At 48.0% G+C, this 16,659-nt stretch overlaps 1 protein-coding gene across 3 annotated transcripts in view; it reads right to left on the bottom strand.

The window, feature by feature from the left end:
• ZDHHC14 (zinc finger DHHC-type palmitoyltransferase 14) overlaps positions 1 to 16,659 on the bottom strand; it is a 260,251-nt gene that overhangs the window by 30,301 nt on the left and 213,291 nt on the right. For all 3 annotated transcript variants that reach the window (XM_032836436.1, XM_032836437.1, XM_032836438.1), the window contains exons 4-5: positions 7,205 to 7,342; positions 3,834 to 3,882 (exon numbers count right to left, since the gene is read on the bottom strand). In XM_032836436.1, the coding sequence (XP_032692327.1) occupies positions 3,834 to 3,882; positions 7,205 to 7,342 (187 nt within the window). The remainder of the gene's footprint in view (positions 1 to 3,833; positions 3,883 to 7,204; positions 7,343 to 16,659) is intronic.

The following is a 16,659-nucleotide window of genomic DNA, read 5'->3' as shown; positions in this document are numbered from 1 at the left end:
CAGGGCCTCAGCAATGGAAGGGAGCTTGGGAGTATTAACATGATCTGATGCTAGAAGCTTCTACCACGCCAGCAGCACGATCCATCATCTTTGGGACCACCCCTGTCCCTGTGACCTGGGGTTGCTGCCCCAGCGGTGAGCACACCTTCCCCTGCGAGCTGAGAACAGCCCCTCACTGGCACCATCCGACCATCCCCGTGCCCCTCCCGAAGCCACACAGGTGTCCACAGGAAAGGCAGGGGCCAGATACACTGAACAGATAACCGAATGGGAGCCAGCCTGACTTACCACACATATGTTATCACTCCTAACCAGAACTTCGTATTTTCTCAAAAACACATCACAGCCCCATAGACCTAAGGCATACTTTTCCTTCTGGAATACCAATTCATGATAAATCATCAGACCTCAACCCTTCTTAATAGACTCACTCGATAGAAGGAGGGATTCTTCTCCAAAGGAGGTATTTAAAACTGAGAAGACCCGTCAGCACCGAGAGCCTGGCGGGAGTCAAACCGACGGGGGCGGGGGTTCGGTATTCAATGGTACATACAACCATTTATGTTCTTTGTAACTAAAAACCCAGCACCTCACCTCTTAGCATGGGCAAGTCCGATGTTCCTGAAATTCCCCACTGTTTCCAAAAGAGTAAAGAAGATGCAGGCCGGGACTGCTGCTCACACGGCTCCTGTCATCTCCCTGCCCGTCTTGTCCCCGCTGGGCTGCTGTGCTGTCATGTTCCCCTGGGGGCCTGCTCTTGGTCCCCGATGTCCTCTGGGAGAGCATCAGACAGACGGAAGGTCACAGACCTTGAGATGGGCAGATCGTCCTGAATTCTCAGGTTGCCGCTGCGCTTTAAAAGCGGAGAGCCTTTCTGGCTGAGGTGGGAGAGGTGGGCGGAGGACGGGCGGGAGAGCTTCAAAGTGTGGGAGGGACCCGACCCGCTGCTGCTCTCTCTGAAGAGTAAGGAAGTCCTGAGTCTGAAAACGGAGAAAGGGGCCTTCGTCCTACATCCCACGGACATGGTCAAGCACCTGAATGAGCCCAAGAAAGGGTTCTCCCCCGGAGCTTCCGCATGAGAGTCGAGGCTGGTGATGCCTTGATTTCAGCGCGGTGGGACCTAGAGCAGAAATGAGCCAAGCCTGCGGCCTTCTGACCTACAGAGCGGCACAGCAATGACTTTATGTTGCTTGAAGTCTCCAAAATACAGCAGGCGCATGCTGGGGTCCCACAATCACAGGCAGGCGGTGGCCGCCACGGGCTCCCACTGGGCCAGGTGGCTGCCGAGCTCCTGACGTGGGGGACATGTCCGGGTGACACACAAGAAGGGACATACCTCAGCCCCTAGACCTGGCAACACCATCTGGAAAGGCAGTGACTGAGATGCCTACGTGTTTTCAAAATCTGGGCCATAGCAAAGACTCTTTACTTCTACCCGAGAATGTTATTTGGAGGGAAAACAAGCTAAAATTTGCTCTGAACCTGACAAGAGCATTTCTCTCTCTCCTCTCCTTTCCATGCGGACGGTTTCTCCTGTAAAGTCAGTGGGCCGCTCGTTCCACCAGCAGCATCTGTCTGCTTCCCTTGCCGAGGAACGCAATGCTCGATTATACACAAGAGCACAGCCAAATCATGAGAATGAGCAGACATGTGTGCTCTAAAAGAAGGTTCTGGAAGAGACCGCCCATTGGACATCTTGCCACAAAAGATGCTTCTTTGAAATCACTCCTGTCACGCACATAAACAATATTCTGGTGCTGGGTGTCCTCACTTATATTTCGTATAACTGACTTTGTCACCACAGCATGTCAAATACGGAATGGCTAACTCTAGCAGGTCAACAAATTTTGAGACACAAAGGGTTGAAAAAAATGACCTTAAACCTCATAACTGTGAGGGTAAGCAGGAATCTAGACCTCGCTCTTTGGTCCTTCCTTGGGATATGGTAAGATCCATGTGTCGGGAGGTCTGTAACAGATATCAGGAAGACCCATCAACAACAGACCAACCACGCACAAGGAGTGCGTGTGCTCTGCTCCAGGGGGACAGCTGTGCCCAAAGGGAGTAAGGAGGTGAGTCCCAGGGAGCAGGAGGGAGTCTGCTGTCCCCAGGGATTGGAGCAGCTGAGATACCCCAGGTCCCAGGTCAGGCTTTCTCCTCCCCTCCCCATGGAGAAGAGTCCCCATCACGGATGCTCATTCATTGTCTGGAAAGCTCCACAGGCATCCATACAGGCACACGCTGTTAGAGAAATCACAGGTGCCAGGGACAGAGGAGGGGCGGTGGCTTAGTCTGCCACCATCTCGAGGCTTCAGAAGGTGTTCTGGCTGCAGCCCAGTCCTCAGTTCTGGTTCTCAGGTGCATTTATAAAACTTCACGAGACCGGCATGTTTTCATGATGTAACCAATTTTCTGAAAGACTGATGAGCCTCTTCTTCAAGACAAGTCTTGACTGTAAGATATACCCAAGCAACATGTCTTGAAAATAGAAGGGCACAGAGGAGATGAGATGATGGTGGAGGGTGTCGCCGCTTACAGCACTGGGAAGAGGGACAAAGAATGACACTTCCCGTGGGACCTGTTCTTAGCGGCCACAGACATCGACAATTTTGATCTCAGGACCACCTTTCCTTCTGGATAACTTCTAACTAACTCTTGCCTCCAGGTCCTTCATAGGAGACAGGATGTACCTGTAAAATGTATTCTTCAAGTCAGCTTTGTAGATCTTCCATATGCCCCTGCCCCCTTTCTGGGAGATCTGCTGACTACAGACTCTGTACTTGTAACCAACCTTCTGTGCTTTAAATACAGAAGTACCAAAATGGAGATACTTTATAGAACGAAAATATATAAAGGACCCCATTTGTTTTCAAATACCTAAATAACACCACACACACACACACATACACACACGCCCCCAGGGACACGAGCTGGTTCATTTTAATAACTAAATGATGTAAATGATATATACATCTTAGCAAACTTCTTCCTTCATTGTTTAAGAATCCTCTCCCACAAGATGAAGATGACTTTTGGGAGAAATGAGAAGTTCAAGTGCAGTCTACTTGGTTATACGGAGAAGGGAGAGAGGCGGTCCCAGATGGAGCCAGGTCAGTGGGTCCAGGGGGTTGGCTAATGAATGGGAAATCTAGTGGGACAGGTGAGGCAAGGAGCCCATTCAAGCCCATCATGGGTAAACATTGTCTTTCAAGAAGTTCAAAATACAATAGCATGTGCCCATACAAACTGCTTGGCAGGATGGGATCAATCCAAATGTCTTGAGATTGACCATCTTTCAGTTAGTCCATTCAAGACTGTAAAAAGGTGTTCTGAGCCTGGGGATAATATAGGTTATCCGGACTGCTTGAAGGTGTGCCTAACAGCACTCCCAGAAGGAATCCTTAAAGGGGGTCCGAGGATTCCCATCTGGTGACCTCATAGCGAGCAGGCCACCCACCTAGGGTGTCTGTAAACATTTCGCATGGACCCCCTGCTCATCAAAATGAAGTCCGCTGGACCTTGCCAGCCCTCCTGCCCACACCAACCTGATTTAACAAAAATCAATGCATGTTTCGGGAATGAGCAAGGATTTACACTTAGCTTTCCAGTTCGAGAGCACTTCAACTTAATACACGCCTAAACGAGTCATGCCCAGGTTCAAACTTTCGGACGCTACTGCTTGTCACGTGAACATAGTTTTTTTGGAAGAACAAAGGAGAATACGATTTCTGAGAAGAAAAGTGAAGGCACAGAGGAAGAGGTAGTTGAGTAGAAGGTCAGTCCAATACTTAACACGTTAGCATTGTGGGAACCAGGGCAACCCCAAAGGATATCTTGCAGGACTGTCCTTAAGCGCGTTTAGGAATCCTGTCTGCTGTGAACCTGTGGAAATGAAACCAAAATTTAGTATAATTTAATATTCAAACATTTACCTCCAGAGAAACAGCCCTCATGTTGGAAGTTCTCTCATCTACATAAAAATAATAGGTGTCTAAAGATCAATTAAATAATTACATTTTGTTGTGCTACGGCTCCCAGGATGCTGATCCGGGACCGGGATCCAACTCAAGTTCTTTAACAAGAAAATGGCAGATTCATAATTAGTCCCAACATCTGCAGGATATTTTTTCAATAAAAGCAGATGGATGTCTGCATACTTTCCCATAAATTACAGTTCTGATTACTCCTTTGTTTTCCTCATTTTAATAGGAAAACAGAATACTGGATGTTATTTTTTTCCTCTTCTCTTATGAAAGACTGTTTTTCCAAAGTTCGTTAACTGTTGACCTCGGACATCCTATAAATTAGGCTGCATCTAAAAGATGTCTTTATCTGCACCCGGAGTACAACATCGCTCATAAAGTGGCAGTTTATTACTCACTCCTTTAGGAGTGAATTGCTGGTGCAAAAAATACTTTCTTTAGGGGCTTGAGGAAAGATGCATCTGACGAGAAACATTTTGTCTTTTACGTGTTGTCGTCATGGTTTTTAAACACGAAAGCCCAAGAGGAGGAATGCTTGGTGCTCCCATCCCGAAGTGGTTCCTGCTGTGCTGGGTGAAGCTGTGTATTTGGGGAATGTAATCCGGCCTGGAGCAGCAGCGAGAGGAACAGGCGGGATGGACACAGCGTTCCGTGCTGCTGCAGCTGCATGGGGCAGTGAGAGGCAGGGTCCCGCCTGCCTCTGTGTAAGAGGGGACAGTGGCTGGCCATGGGAGGGCTAAGCATTTGTCCCCAAGGTCCCATTTCCTCTGTGCTGTCTTCCCCACTGGCCACCACTGAGGCACAAAGATGTGCCCAGCGCTAGGATGCCCAAAGTTGGGAAGACGAATAAGGAAAGCTTAAGGCTGTCGCTTCCATCTCTGTGAGGCCAGGGGGGCAAAACCAGCAAGTGGGCTGGGGCAGATCTTAGAGAAGCAAAATGAGGACACTAAAAGAAATGAATTCTTTTTCCCTACTGAATCCAAACTGGCCCACTTTCCCAAACTTTCCATTCTCAATGAGGAAGTCTGGCCGTCCGCTTCCTCAGAATCTCTGCTACAACAGGGTTCCGCCCTGGCTCCCCTTCCCGTCATGGCCTCCAGCCCCCTCCTCCCCATCCCCCGGAGCCTGTTACCTGGCAGGGAGAACTCAGGAGACAGTTCTCCAGCTGCTCTCAAACGGCGTCCTGCCTTGGCCAATGTTTTCAGAATACTGGGGGATCATGGGAGCCATGTAAAAACCTGCCCTTCCTGAGAGCACTGAGTGCCAAGCCAAGTCGGGGGGAGGTGGGGTTGTTTGGGGGTGGGTTGTGGGGGGTGCAGAACAAGAGGAGAGGAAAATCCTTATTTGCTTTTGTTCAACATATTCGGTTAACTTGCAAGCAGATAAATTCTGAATTCTTTTTGGGTTTTTTTGTTGTTGTTTTATTTTGATGGGATTAAAATATATAAGCGTAAATGACAGCAAACTCCATTTTGTTGGGTCTGGGGTGAGTAAAACCTGAGGGGAGATAAAACGCAGTGTACATCACCCAACTGTGGGGGCATTGGCCAGTTTCACAGTGAGTGTGTGTGTGCGTGTGCTCCCAGAGCTCATGTGTGCAGGTGTGCAAGCAAAAACTGGCCCTTGGTATCCAGAAGGCAGGGGCAAGGTCATAAATACGTCCCGATAATACACATAGAAAAGCATTCTGAAGTTGCTAAAGATGATCCAAAAATGTCAAGTTTAAATTCTATTTTTTAATGTCCTAAATGCACTGAGGTCTCAGTGTTTATTTCTTCTTGAGTCGTTTCTGATTCTTTTGCCTCTTAAGATGCAGAGAGGACCCCGGCTGCATTTTTGCCATTTTTCAACTCTGAAATGAGAGGGAAAAGGTGCCTCTGCGGGGGCCATGGTGAGTGTGGAAAGGGCCTCTAACAAATGGTCAGCCCTTTCCCGGGAGCGCACGGGGTCTCGGCCCTCAAGCATAGACTTCCAGCCCGAGTCCCGCTGGCATGAAGGGATTTCAGCCCAAAGAAGGGGACCTAAGTTTTAAAATGCCATGAAAATTTGGGAGATTCTACTTCATGTCCGAATTTGACCAACACATCCATGTGGAATTCTCCATACCGCCTCCTTGGCCTAGGCCCCCGCCCCACTAAAAGAGAGGCAGAGAATTACTCTAGCCTTAGCACACCATCTGTGGTTTCAGCACTGCCCCCATGGGGAGAAAGGGAGGCCGTGTTCAGATGCTCCCAGAAACAGGGCAGAAGGGAGCTCTGCATTTGCTAATGGGCGGTTCCATTTCTGGAATGTGGACAAGAGGCACTGCTCGACTTTAATGTTGCTAATGGCACTGGAATGGAAATTTAAGGGCTTAAGTTTATAGTTCAAAGCCAATTTCCTTCCTTCTCATCATTCCCTGTTGTTGGAAAGTGGATAACCAGAAGTCAAAAGAAATTCAAAGTTATGACCTTCAGAATGGGAAATGAAAAATGTCATTTGCCTAGGCAAATACATATTAATATCTTTAATATCCCAATCTCATTTTTAATAAAGTTGCTTCCTTCATATGTCAGGGATTTACTAATGGTCAGCAGATAACTGGAAATCTTTTTGATTGTGTATCTTTTGTGTGTGTGTGTGTGTGTGTGTGTGTGTGTGTAAGGAAACCCAGTCTTCATTCCCTAGACTTGTTTTCTCAGGATGGGGACTGTTCTTACATAAGCCAGTATCATGTTAAAAGCAAAACAAAACTACTGTTTGATGCTTATCATTACAGCACATTATCCTTTGTGCAAAATGTGGGAATGAGTCTCCCAGGGGATCTCTGAGCCAAAGAGAAAGTGAGGTCACTGAGGTTGGAACAGGGGCAAGCATATGAAGGAAAAAATCTTGTAAGTGAAAAGAGAGCTTAATCTGGGTGCTCTGGTAGCTGTGGCTGGAAGGATGAGGAATGGGAGTAGAAGGAACAAGGGGCAGGAAGAAAGGCAGAGAAAGAGGTTGGGGGGGTGACAGAGAGGGAGGACAGGGAGGAAGGAGAGGGAGGGCAGAGAGGTAGGGACGACGGGGAGGGAGGAAGGGGAGTACACGAAGGGGCAGGCTGGAAGTGAGGAGAGGAACAGGAAGAGGGGAAAAGAGAAGAAAGAGCCCGAAATGATCAAAATACTAACTCAAAATTGAATCAGAAAACCAAAGGCAGGCGCACGGTCACGTACATAATCCGGTTTCGCCAGCATACTTACGAAGAATGACGTGGGTGGTAACGAATGCAAATATAAAGACTGTCAGAAAAGACAGAGATAAAATAAACATATAAAAAAATCTGTAGTTTCTTTTCCCCACACAGTTGCCTACCCAGGGACAGTGGTGATCAAACCGTTCTGAAATGAGAGGCAGAAAAAAAAAAAAAAAGGAAATCAGTTAATAGAATGTCTTTTTACTCGAGGAAGCCCCTCCCCGCCCCCCAGAACTCTGACAATACCGTCGACCCTTGAACGGTGCCGGGGTTTGGGGTGCCGGCCTCCGCACAGCTGGACACCCCATCTAACTCTGACTCCCCTGAAATGGAACTACTGACAGCCTTCTGTTGCTTGGAAGCCTCAGCGATCACTTACACAGTCGGGTAAAACAGGTTTTACACGTTATATTATTATATACTCTACTCTGGCACTAAAGTAAGCTAGAGCAAAGAAAATGTTATGACGAAAATTGTAAGGAAAAGATAATACATTCACAGCACTGCGCTGTGTTTATGGAGGACTGCTCATGAATCACCGGCCCCACGCGGTCCCGGCCTGTGCTGGTCAAGGTCAACTGTATCACAAAATCACATCCAACTGCATATTTCCAAATGCACCACTCAGGGAAATGCTTAACACGAAGGTATTTCCAGAACAGAATCATTCTTCCAACAGAACTCAGCTGTTCTGAATAAACGAGGAACACACCTTCCTCTCAAGCAGTAACTTGAAGGAATGGGAACTCAAATTCTTATCATGATGAGAAAAGATTTCCCTCTTCTGTAAAGGCCTCCAAGATTCACAGAACGGTCTTCTGTTTTGTCTGTGTGCACGCATGTGTGCATGGGGGTGCGTGCGTGCATGCGTGCAAGTAGCCACAGACAGAGGTCACAGGGGTGGCAGGACAGAGGGGTCCTCCTCTTGTTCTCACATCCCATAACAACCATATCCCAAGGAATGTCTCCACTATTTCAATAGTTGTAGGAAAACTGTATTTTAAAAATCAAACTGTGATCTTCACGTCCAGTGTAACACACTGGATTTTTTAGTCCGCAATTCTCAGCTAAGTTACCTGTAAAGGGAAGATGCTCTTACAGGCTTGTTGCGGGGTTACCTAATGTCTGGGAGTGCATTTTTAAAAGTACATGGTGTTTTGTGGTTTGTCGAGAGAAGTCACATGCCTTGATACCCCTGGCCTTGAGCCATTTCCAGGAGGAAAATGACGTTGCCCTCTTTTCTAGAGGAGCAAACGGAGTCCTAGAAAGAGGGGAGGAGACCCCTCAGGAGCAGTGGAGCCAGAAGCTGAGGCCAGGCCACCCCCATACGCTGGCCCTGGTGCTCCCCGGACGCCCGAGGGTTGACACTGGGTGCTCTAACACTCTCTCCCCGGAAGCCCGCGGACAAATTCACATCTTCTCACTGCAGGAATTTCACACAAAGTCTGTAATGCCATTGTGATTTGTCCCTCCCCTTGCAAGTCACAGCCAAGTGCTTCTCTTCTCTGCCGCTCAGCAGATCTTCCTTCTAGAAGGACTATGCGGAGTGTCCTACTAACACACTCACCCTGATTAGACTGCCTGCCGCCCATGGGGCCGAGAACACTGGGGGGCAGGGGATGCCTTATCTTTTTACTTGGGGTCTTTCCCAAGCTTATCTTCTACCCAGTTTTCAGATTTTAAATACCTATATGTTTTAAAAACATACAGAGAGGCTTATGGGAGGTGTGACTATGTACGTAAGCCAGTCCAAAGCCAGGAAAGGCAGAGTGTCCTTTCTTTCTGGTCACCTGTCATAAATCACTCATCTTCCATTTTATGTCTCCTGCAAGCTTGCTTCTTGAAAAGGGCACAAAGGACATTCGGGGACAGCGGTGGTAAAGGAACTGTAATATCCATCCTAGCCCTCGAGGTGCGTTATGGAGAAACAGCCAGTGTGAACAGAGGAGCCGAAGAGAGATTTCAGAGCTCACTGGCCTAGTGATGAGCTGCTGGCCTGTACGAAGCTGACACCTGGGGGAAGGGATCTCTGGTGGTGGTCCCTGTCCTGTGTTAACGTGGGCTGCCGAGCCCACACAGCTGGAAAAGTTAACTCCTGTGCCAAAACCACCTCATTTCTCCCAAGTCAGTGGTCTACACAGACTATACGAGAAGATGTCTACACAAAGAAAGGTAAAAAGAGGAAAAAAAAATCTGAACCAACCAGATATTCCTAAGACTTTGAGTCTGTCATTTTGAGAAGCCTCTTTTTCTTGACCCGTGAGGATTGAACATGGGAATGGGAGGTGGACACCCAGGGACACAGGACAACATTCTAGGTTGGAACTTCTGATTCCAGCTGTGAAAGCCGATTTCCAAACCCCAGATATGATGTGGACTGAGCCTCTGCCTCAAGCATCTATCAGCGCAGAGGACGCCAGGGCTTGGGAGGTGTAACTAGCACTCGAAGCACCAGGGTCTTCGCAGCCCACGGAAGACCATGGCTAGCGGGGCAGGCGGCTGTTTTCTTTCTAGCTAAGAAGTCTTAGCTAAGCGGGGACTCTGGTCTTCCTGAGGGAGGCAGAGCAGCTGGGGAAGGTGAGGGGCAGGAGACCCTTGCTCATGGCATCTGGGAGGCTTCCTATGAAACCAGGAATGGCGGGAACGCCAGCTCTCCCAGTGCACTCCTCCCATCCCCTTCCTCCACTTCCCTCTCTGCCCGACGAGCGGTGGTGGGCTGACCGCTGGGGCTCAGCTTGAGCCCTTTCTCCTCTCCATGGATTTTCCACCACTCTCTTCATCCCATCTCTCTTCATCCAACCACACACTGGTGATGCCAAAATGGCAAGGGCCGCCTTCAACAGGTCCTGTCCACTCTACCCCCACTTTTCTCCACAATCATTCATTTTTTGCTTGTGTCTGCCAGCGCTACGCTAAGTCTTTAATACATGTTTGTCAAATGGCTGCATAAACACTCATACTCCCGAGAGGACGTCCACGCCAGCAAGCGTGTTGCCCAACATCGCGCTCAGTTAGTGCACAGCAAGGCTGGCACGAAGCCCGCTCCATCTGCCTCCGGGACTCCCGGCCATGAAATGCACGTGGCCCTTCCTGAGTATTCTGCAGGTGCCCGGTGCCATGCCAAGTGCCAGGAAGGAACACAACAGCAACAACAACACTCCGTGGCTTCAAGATGCTCCTCATCTTATTGAATGTGATGCTTTGTTTACAGATTCCAACTTTTCTCACACTCAAGGAGTGAACTCCTCGCCGAGAAAAGCTACTTTAGCATCTCACGCAGTCTGCTCGCTCTCACCAGTGCTGGCAAGCACACCGCGTCCTCCCTTTACGGGTCAGGGATAAAAGCAGGACAAGGGGTGCTCACCCCATCCTGCATGACTCTGCTCAGAACACACGTGCCCTCGCACGGAGTGGAGGAAGCTCAGGGGGCACCTGGGTTGTTCTGAACGGGAAGACTCCTGTGACTCAGTTTCCAGGGAGAGGAGCAGACAGGAATTGGGTATAGGCCAAGCTGGAGCAAGAGGAAGTGTGCACGACGTGCCCTCAGGGAACCCGTGGGAAGCAGGAACTGCATGGGCGAGAGGTCATCTGAGGGAGGAGAAGGGGGACCCAACAGCTGGCAAAGGTAGCTGCATGCGTTTGCAACATCTGGGACATTTTGAACAGCTGTCACTAGAGGTCAGTTTGTGTATTTCCCGCAGGGAAAAGTTAAATGGAGTGTCGTCTGTCCTGGGGGTGGGGGTGGCGGTGGGTGTGTGGGGTGTTGTGGGAGAGTATTTAAGAATAAATTTTTTGGAGCTGCCGCCACAGCCCTTGAATCTCAAGTTTGGACCCTGCCAGAAGGGAGTGGTCTCTACACCATGGCATTTCTGGAGGGTTCCTTTCCAAAGCACCAGGAGCTATTCCCTGTGCTATCGTGCTGTCCTGGATCCATGCTCAGCCTTCCCTGAACACAGGAACAGAGCCTGAAGGGAGGGGGACAGCACAGAGGGGCAGGGCTAGGTGCAGACAAACATGGAAGGTTCTCTGAAAAGACTGGAGATCTGCGGAGCTGGCTGGGGCGCCCTGACCTCAGCGCTGTTAGCACCACGCTGCCCTGTAATCATCTGTGAATTGTCCTCCCCTCCTTCCCCAGGTGAGTGTGCAGCAAGAAACCATTTCTAGCTACCCGAACAGCCTGGCAGACACTCAACACACAGGCACCAAGCCAAGGAAGAGATGCCTTTAATGGCTTTTGGTAGGTTTCCAAGCTATCGCTGGTTGCCATATGCAGACATGGAATATGCTGGTGAAAGAGAAGATTTTGGGCGTGCCAGCCTGAGGAAAAGGCAGGGGTCCATGAGATCTGAAAGCACTCAGAGAAGCCTGAGGGGAGGCAGCTGTCAACCAGAGCACCAACTGGACAGTCAGTGTGAGTCATCGCATGGCGAGAAGGGGCCTCTGGCTTCTCCCACTAACAGACGGAGGCAGGGAGGTTTTATCAAAAGCTCCAGAGGATGCCACTGGGAGACCCAGATGCTATGGCTGGGAGGCAGGCCAACTTCAAAAAGTCACCTGTCCTGAGATCCTAAGTGGGGGAAGGAGGTCCTATTGAAATGGCCAGTGGGAATATACTCCAGAAAAATGAATTACAGTCTTACTTTGTTAGCTCAAAACTCAAAATAATAATGAACACAGTATTATTAGTGATGATTGAAGGTACCATTCATCGGCTGCCTGTTACGTCATCATGTATTATGTGTTGTTAGGATTACTTTGTCATTTGTCATGTATCCTAGACAAAAGCCCCATTGTAGGTGCTATGCCCACACTTTACAGATGAGGGAATCACCCAGAGACACTCTGCCCATCAAGAGCCGCGGGTTTGGAGGGGAGACTGTGTCTCTCCCCCGACTAAAGGAAGATCGGGGGAAGGAATGGAATAGGAAAAAGACCCCAAACACAAGGAAAACAGGAGTGGTATTAAAACTGCGCGAGGACAGAACAATCCACTGAAACATTAACGGAAAAATATTTGCAGAAGTTGTATTTGAAGGCTGCCAGAGAAAGCAATACAATGCTTTCAAGTTTAAGAAGTTCAAATCTCCTCAAAGTCTGGCTCTAATATAGGCCCTCAAGAGTGGGATCGATCCAAAGATAGAGGAAGCCCATACCCTCAGTCCAGGTAGCTGTGGACCAGAAAATTCTGCATTTTCCAGACAATGGTCCTGGGCTCTGGTTGGGCTGCATCTCAGCTTGGTCAGAAGGGAAATAATCCCAATTTCCTTCTCCAAGAGCATCTTGGGAATCATGTGAAAAAATAGATGGAAATATGCAACTGAAATTTAATTTAAACTCCTAATGTAAATGTTACCTCTAAATTAAGTTAAATGTTTTCAAATGTATGAAATGGGAAATTATTTTTTCTTTAAACCTAGGGCTTCCCCTCTCCCTTTTTTTAATATCCCAAATTAGAAAAATCTTGGTTTATGAGATATCTTTTGTTTTTTTGTGTTTTTAATTGATGAAATGTTAGAGTGGTACATATTGTTATCTGGCCTTTATGATTCCCATGCACTTCTTAGACACTAAATAATTCATACCGTTCTAAACTTTTGGTAAGGCCCAAGTTAAAATAGCTTTGCTGCTATGTTCAAGGACTGGTTAGGTTTCTGGAAAGCAGCCTGGCATACTCACTCCACTTCCTCCTCCTCCTCTCACTCTTACCCACTTTTATCTCCATGAGTCCTTGCCAGGCCACTGTGCTCAGTACTTCACATGAATGGTGTCCTTTACTTCTCAGGCAACCTGGTAAGGTTGACACTATTATGCCCATTTTATAGATGAGAAAGTGCAGCTGGAGAAGTTGGCACTAGAATCCAGGTGTTAACCCGAACCCTAAACTAGCACCTGTTCCTACCTCCTGGGCTGGTCGCTGTATCAGATGGGCCTCAAGGCCCGGCCCTTGCCTCCTAGAGCAGCAAACTTGGGCACCCGCAACCCAGCAAGACCTAGCTCAAGTCTGGGGATGCCTGCCCTCAATCAGGAAGTCCTTCAATGTATCAAATGATGACCACATTCTCAGTAGAGGGAAAATCAGAAGAGGAGACTCCTTTGGAGACATATGGATTTGACAAACTATCGCGACTGTGGGGTTTGGAAGGTCTTCTACCCCACTGCCAAGGAGTAAGGCTCCTTATCTGAAAATGAATTCTACCTGTAATATCATATTGACTAATCTTGTGGCCTTCATTTATCATCTCTACATGGGGACTCAATTTCTTCATGTGTAAAAAGTTGAATTCGATAAGCCCCAAGGCCCCTGTGAGCTATAAAATAAAATGCAAAATGACTCTGTGTTTTCTTAGTCCCTATATGGATTTTTTCCAGTCTTGAGCCCTTGCCAATGTCCTATAAATTAAGATTCTACAGCTTTTAGCTCTACTGGTTAAAAAACTAAAACTTCCCATGTAAAACCAACAAGTAAATGTAGAGTTGTTGTAAACTTTACAATGCAATTTAACGTCACTTTGGGCAGTTATGTGGAATCAAAGCATGGTCTCATCTACACCGCCCCCCCCCACCCCTGCTCTGGCTTCTCCATTAACTGGCACAGTGCTGAGTCTTTTTGGGCATTGAGGGAGGGGACTTGACAGCACAAAACTAAGGTCCCTTTAGCTCCCCCAATGGCAATCTGTACACATTTCTATTTCCTTGAATTGTCTCAGTTTGCTTAACTTCTGTTCATAAGGCTGGTTTCCAATGCTGGGGGAATTTTCTGCTTCTAGAAGGAGGGGAAGCACGCGGGGGAGAAGCCAGCCTTTGGGAGCAGCTGTGCCATGAAGGAGACCTATGGTTGAGAAACAAAGATGACAACAAAACTTGAGAAGAGGGGGAAAAATGAAGGTCTTTCCAGAGAAGCAAAGAGAAATAGTATCCCCCCCAAATGGGGAGGGAGGCAGGAAAAGACAATTTAGTTTGTAATATAAATAGTTTTTGAAAAGAGATATAAGAAAGGTAATAGAAATACGATGACTTTAAAAAGTGAATCAGCCCATTATGAGGTAGAAGAAAAGAATTCTTAAATTTGGGGTCATAGAGGGGCATCCTAGGAAGTGTCCGTTCCAATGAGGCAGGCAAATGGCACTGCCTTCTCCGGTCTCGCTGTCCCAGCATCTCTGGCCTCGGGAAGACTCAGAATGAGAGCCCCACAGTTGAGCTCTTTGAGCTTCCTGGAATTTAGTTGCTGGATTAGAGCTCTGGCTCATTATGACAAAATCAGTAATGTAAGTTCAAATTTGCATATCCTCAAGACAACAGTCTTGAGGCATGGGTGGTCCCTGCTGTGTGGTGAAACTCTGAAATAAGCCAGTGCCTGGGCATTCAGGAAGTCTTACTTCCTGGCAGTCATTCTATGAGCCTGCCCAGACCCCTCTCAGCCTTGGCTCCCCACTGTCTGTGGGTCTGCAGGGCCAGAAACGCTGTCTGGGAATTCCTCTTCATTCTCCACAGAATAAAACTATCTTCTGAGTCTGAAAAACAAGCTCGTGCTATCAACCAACACCCCTCAGAAACTTCTCCATGCCTCTCCAGTAATTCCAGGCCTAGAAATCAATATCAACACCACCTGACAGCGGAATGACTTGAATATCTGTAGGGCTTTCTGATTTTTAGTCCTTGTTAGTGTTCACTTATCTCACACCGGCCCTGGGAGAGAAGCAGCCCAGGTCCCCGGGTACAGGTGAGGAGAGTGAAGCCGGGAACAGGCAGATTGCCAAGGCCCTGGTTGCTCCATGCTGGGTCCGGGTCAAGAACCACTTTTGATGTCCTGTTGCTGATTTCCTCACGTTCCCACACTTTTCAGTCATGTTCTTTCATGTCCTATCACTGTGGTTTTGAAGCCCAAAATGAAGGTTTGAGAATGAGGGTTTCAGAAGTGATTTATCTCGTGGGCACATTACACACATAAAACTGATGATTCTAAGGCTCTTCAAAAGCTGTTAATTTGACTATGGACATATGCAGTTGGAAACCTATGCTCCTGATGGGCATGCTTTTCTGGAGTAAGCACTTCTATGATCTTGTAGCAAAGACCTGATGTCGTCTCGGGCACAGAGCTGTGTCGATGAGCAGGATACAATGACTCAGTGGAATTGATGATGATTACCTTGCATAACAAACTCTGATGTGTTCAAAGTAATAATCTTTAAAAAAATTACCCAGAATGAAATCTTTTTGCAAAGCTTCTGAGACATTTCATTTTTCTTAAGTTGAAACTGGAAACCCAACTTTATGATGAGTAGGGTTAAAACAGAAGACCAGTGCAAGGAAAGGATGGCAAATATGTACTGTGCTTTATATATTTTAGGGTGCTTTCCCATGTAATATCTCATCCAGTAATATACCCGTGTCCACACTGTGTCTCGTGGCTACCACTAATGACTATGTGTTACGAGATGATGTACACAGATGTGGGACCGGAGAGTGAGAGGGGCCCATGCTCCCCCTCTAAACGTTCTTTAGTCATGTGGCCGATATTCATATTTGTAATATTCATAATTGTCCCCAGTTTTGCATTTCGAAAAGGAGGGACCCTGAGGCACCCTCCCTGCCCAGCACTCTCAGAGTAAGGCCTTCTGGAGGCTCAGTGCAGTTATCCTTCTGGATAGTCCCGGCTGCCCTACTTTGCAATACAGAATAGAAGAAAAGCCAGACTCAGATGGGCTGAAGGGATATTTGATGCTCAGAAGTCCTCTGTAGGGTTTTTCCAAATCCTCACAGCTCCTATCACTCTGTGCAGATGTCGGGCCCCTCAAGTATCTGCATCCCCAGCTGCTTGTGTGATTGGCATTCCAGGACATGTGCCTGGGATTCCACAGTCCCTTTGTCCCTTTGATTCAAGGCTTGGTGATCTGGTGCAAACATCCAGGTTTGGGAGGGTACCGTTGAGGGTAGGTAACCCAGTCATTCCTATTGAGCACAAGGAACTGAGGGTGTGTTTGGATGTCACTCACCCCAAGCTCCTTTACTTTTCTTACTGATACATTCACCTTGACTGAGCTCCTGATATCCTTCCAACTGCCCACTAGGCATTCCTACCTACTGGTCTTGTAGACACCTCACCTTCAGTGGGTCCAAAGCCACATTCATTATGCTTCCCTGTTCACTCTTGTCCTCACCATTGGCTTCGTCTTAGCAAATGGCGCCCTCAAGGCATCAGAGAATGTACTTTCTGCCCATTCCTCATATGCAGCTGGCCAACAGGACTGCCCGCTGTATCCTGCTGTCTTGTTCATGCTTCTGCCCCGTCTCTGAAGGCCATCACAGTGCATATGTCCTTATCAGCTCTTCTGTGAACCACTGTCAAACCCCGGGGGCGCCCCATCCGTGTGTGCTCCACATGGCTGCTAGAAGGACCACCCAAAGCAAATAAGATCCCATGAGCCCTGTGCTTGTACTCTCTGTGCAGCTCCCGCTGCTGGG

Source organism: Lontra canadensis, unplaced genomic scaffold (assembly GCF_010015895.1).
Source record: "Lontra canadensis isolate GAN:19392208 unplaced genomic scaffold, GSC_riverotter_1.0 scaffold92, whole genome shotgun sequence".
Lineage (NCBI taxonomy): Eukaryota > Metazoa > Chordata > Mammalia > Carnivora > Mustelidae > Lontra > Lontra canadensis.
Note: the sequence above shows the minus strand (reverse complement) of the source record. Positions and strands in the feature narration are given on the sequence as shown.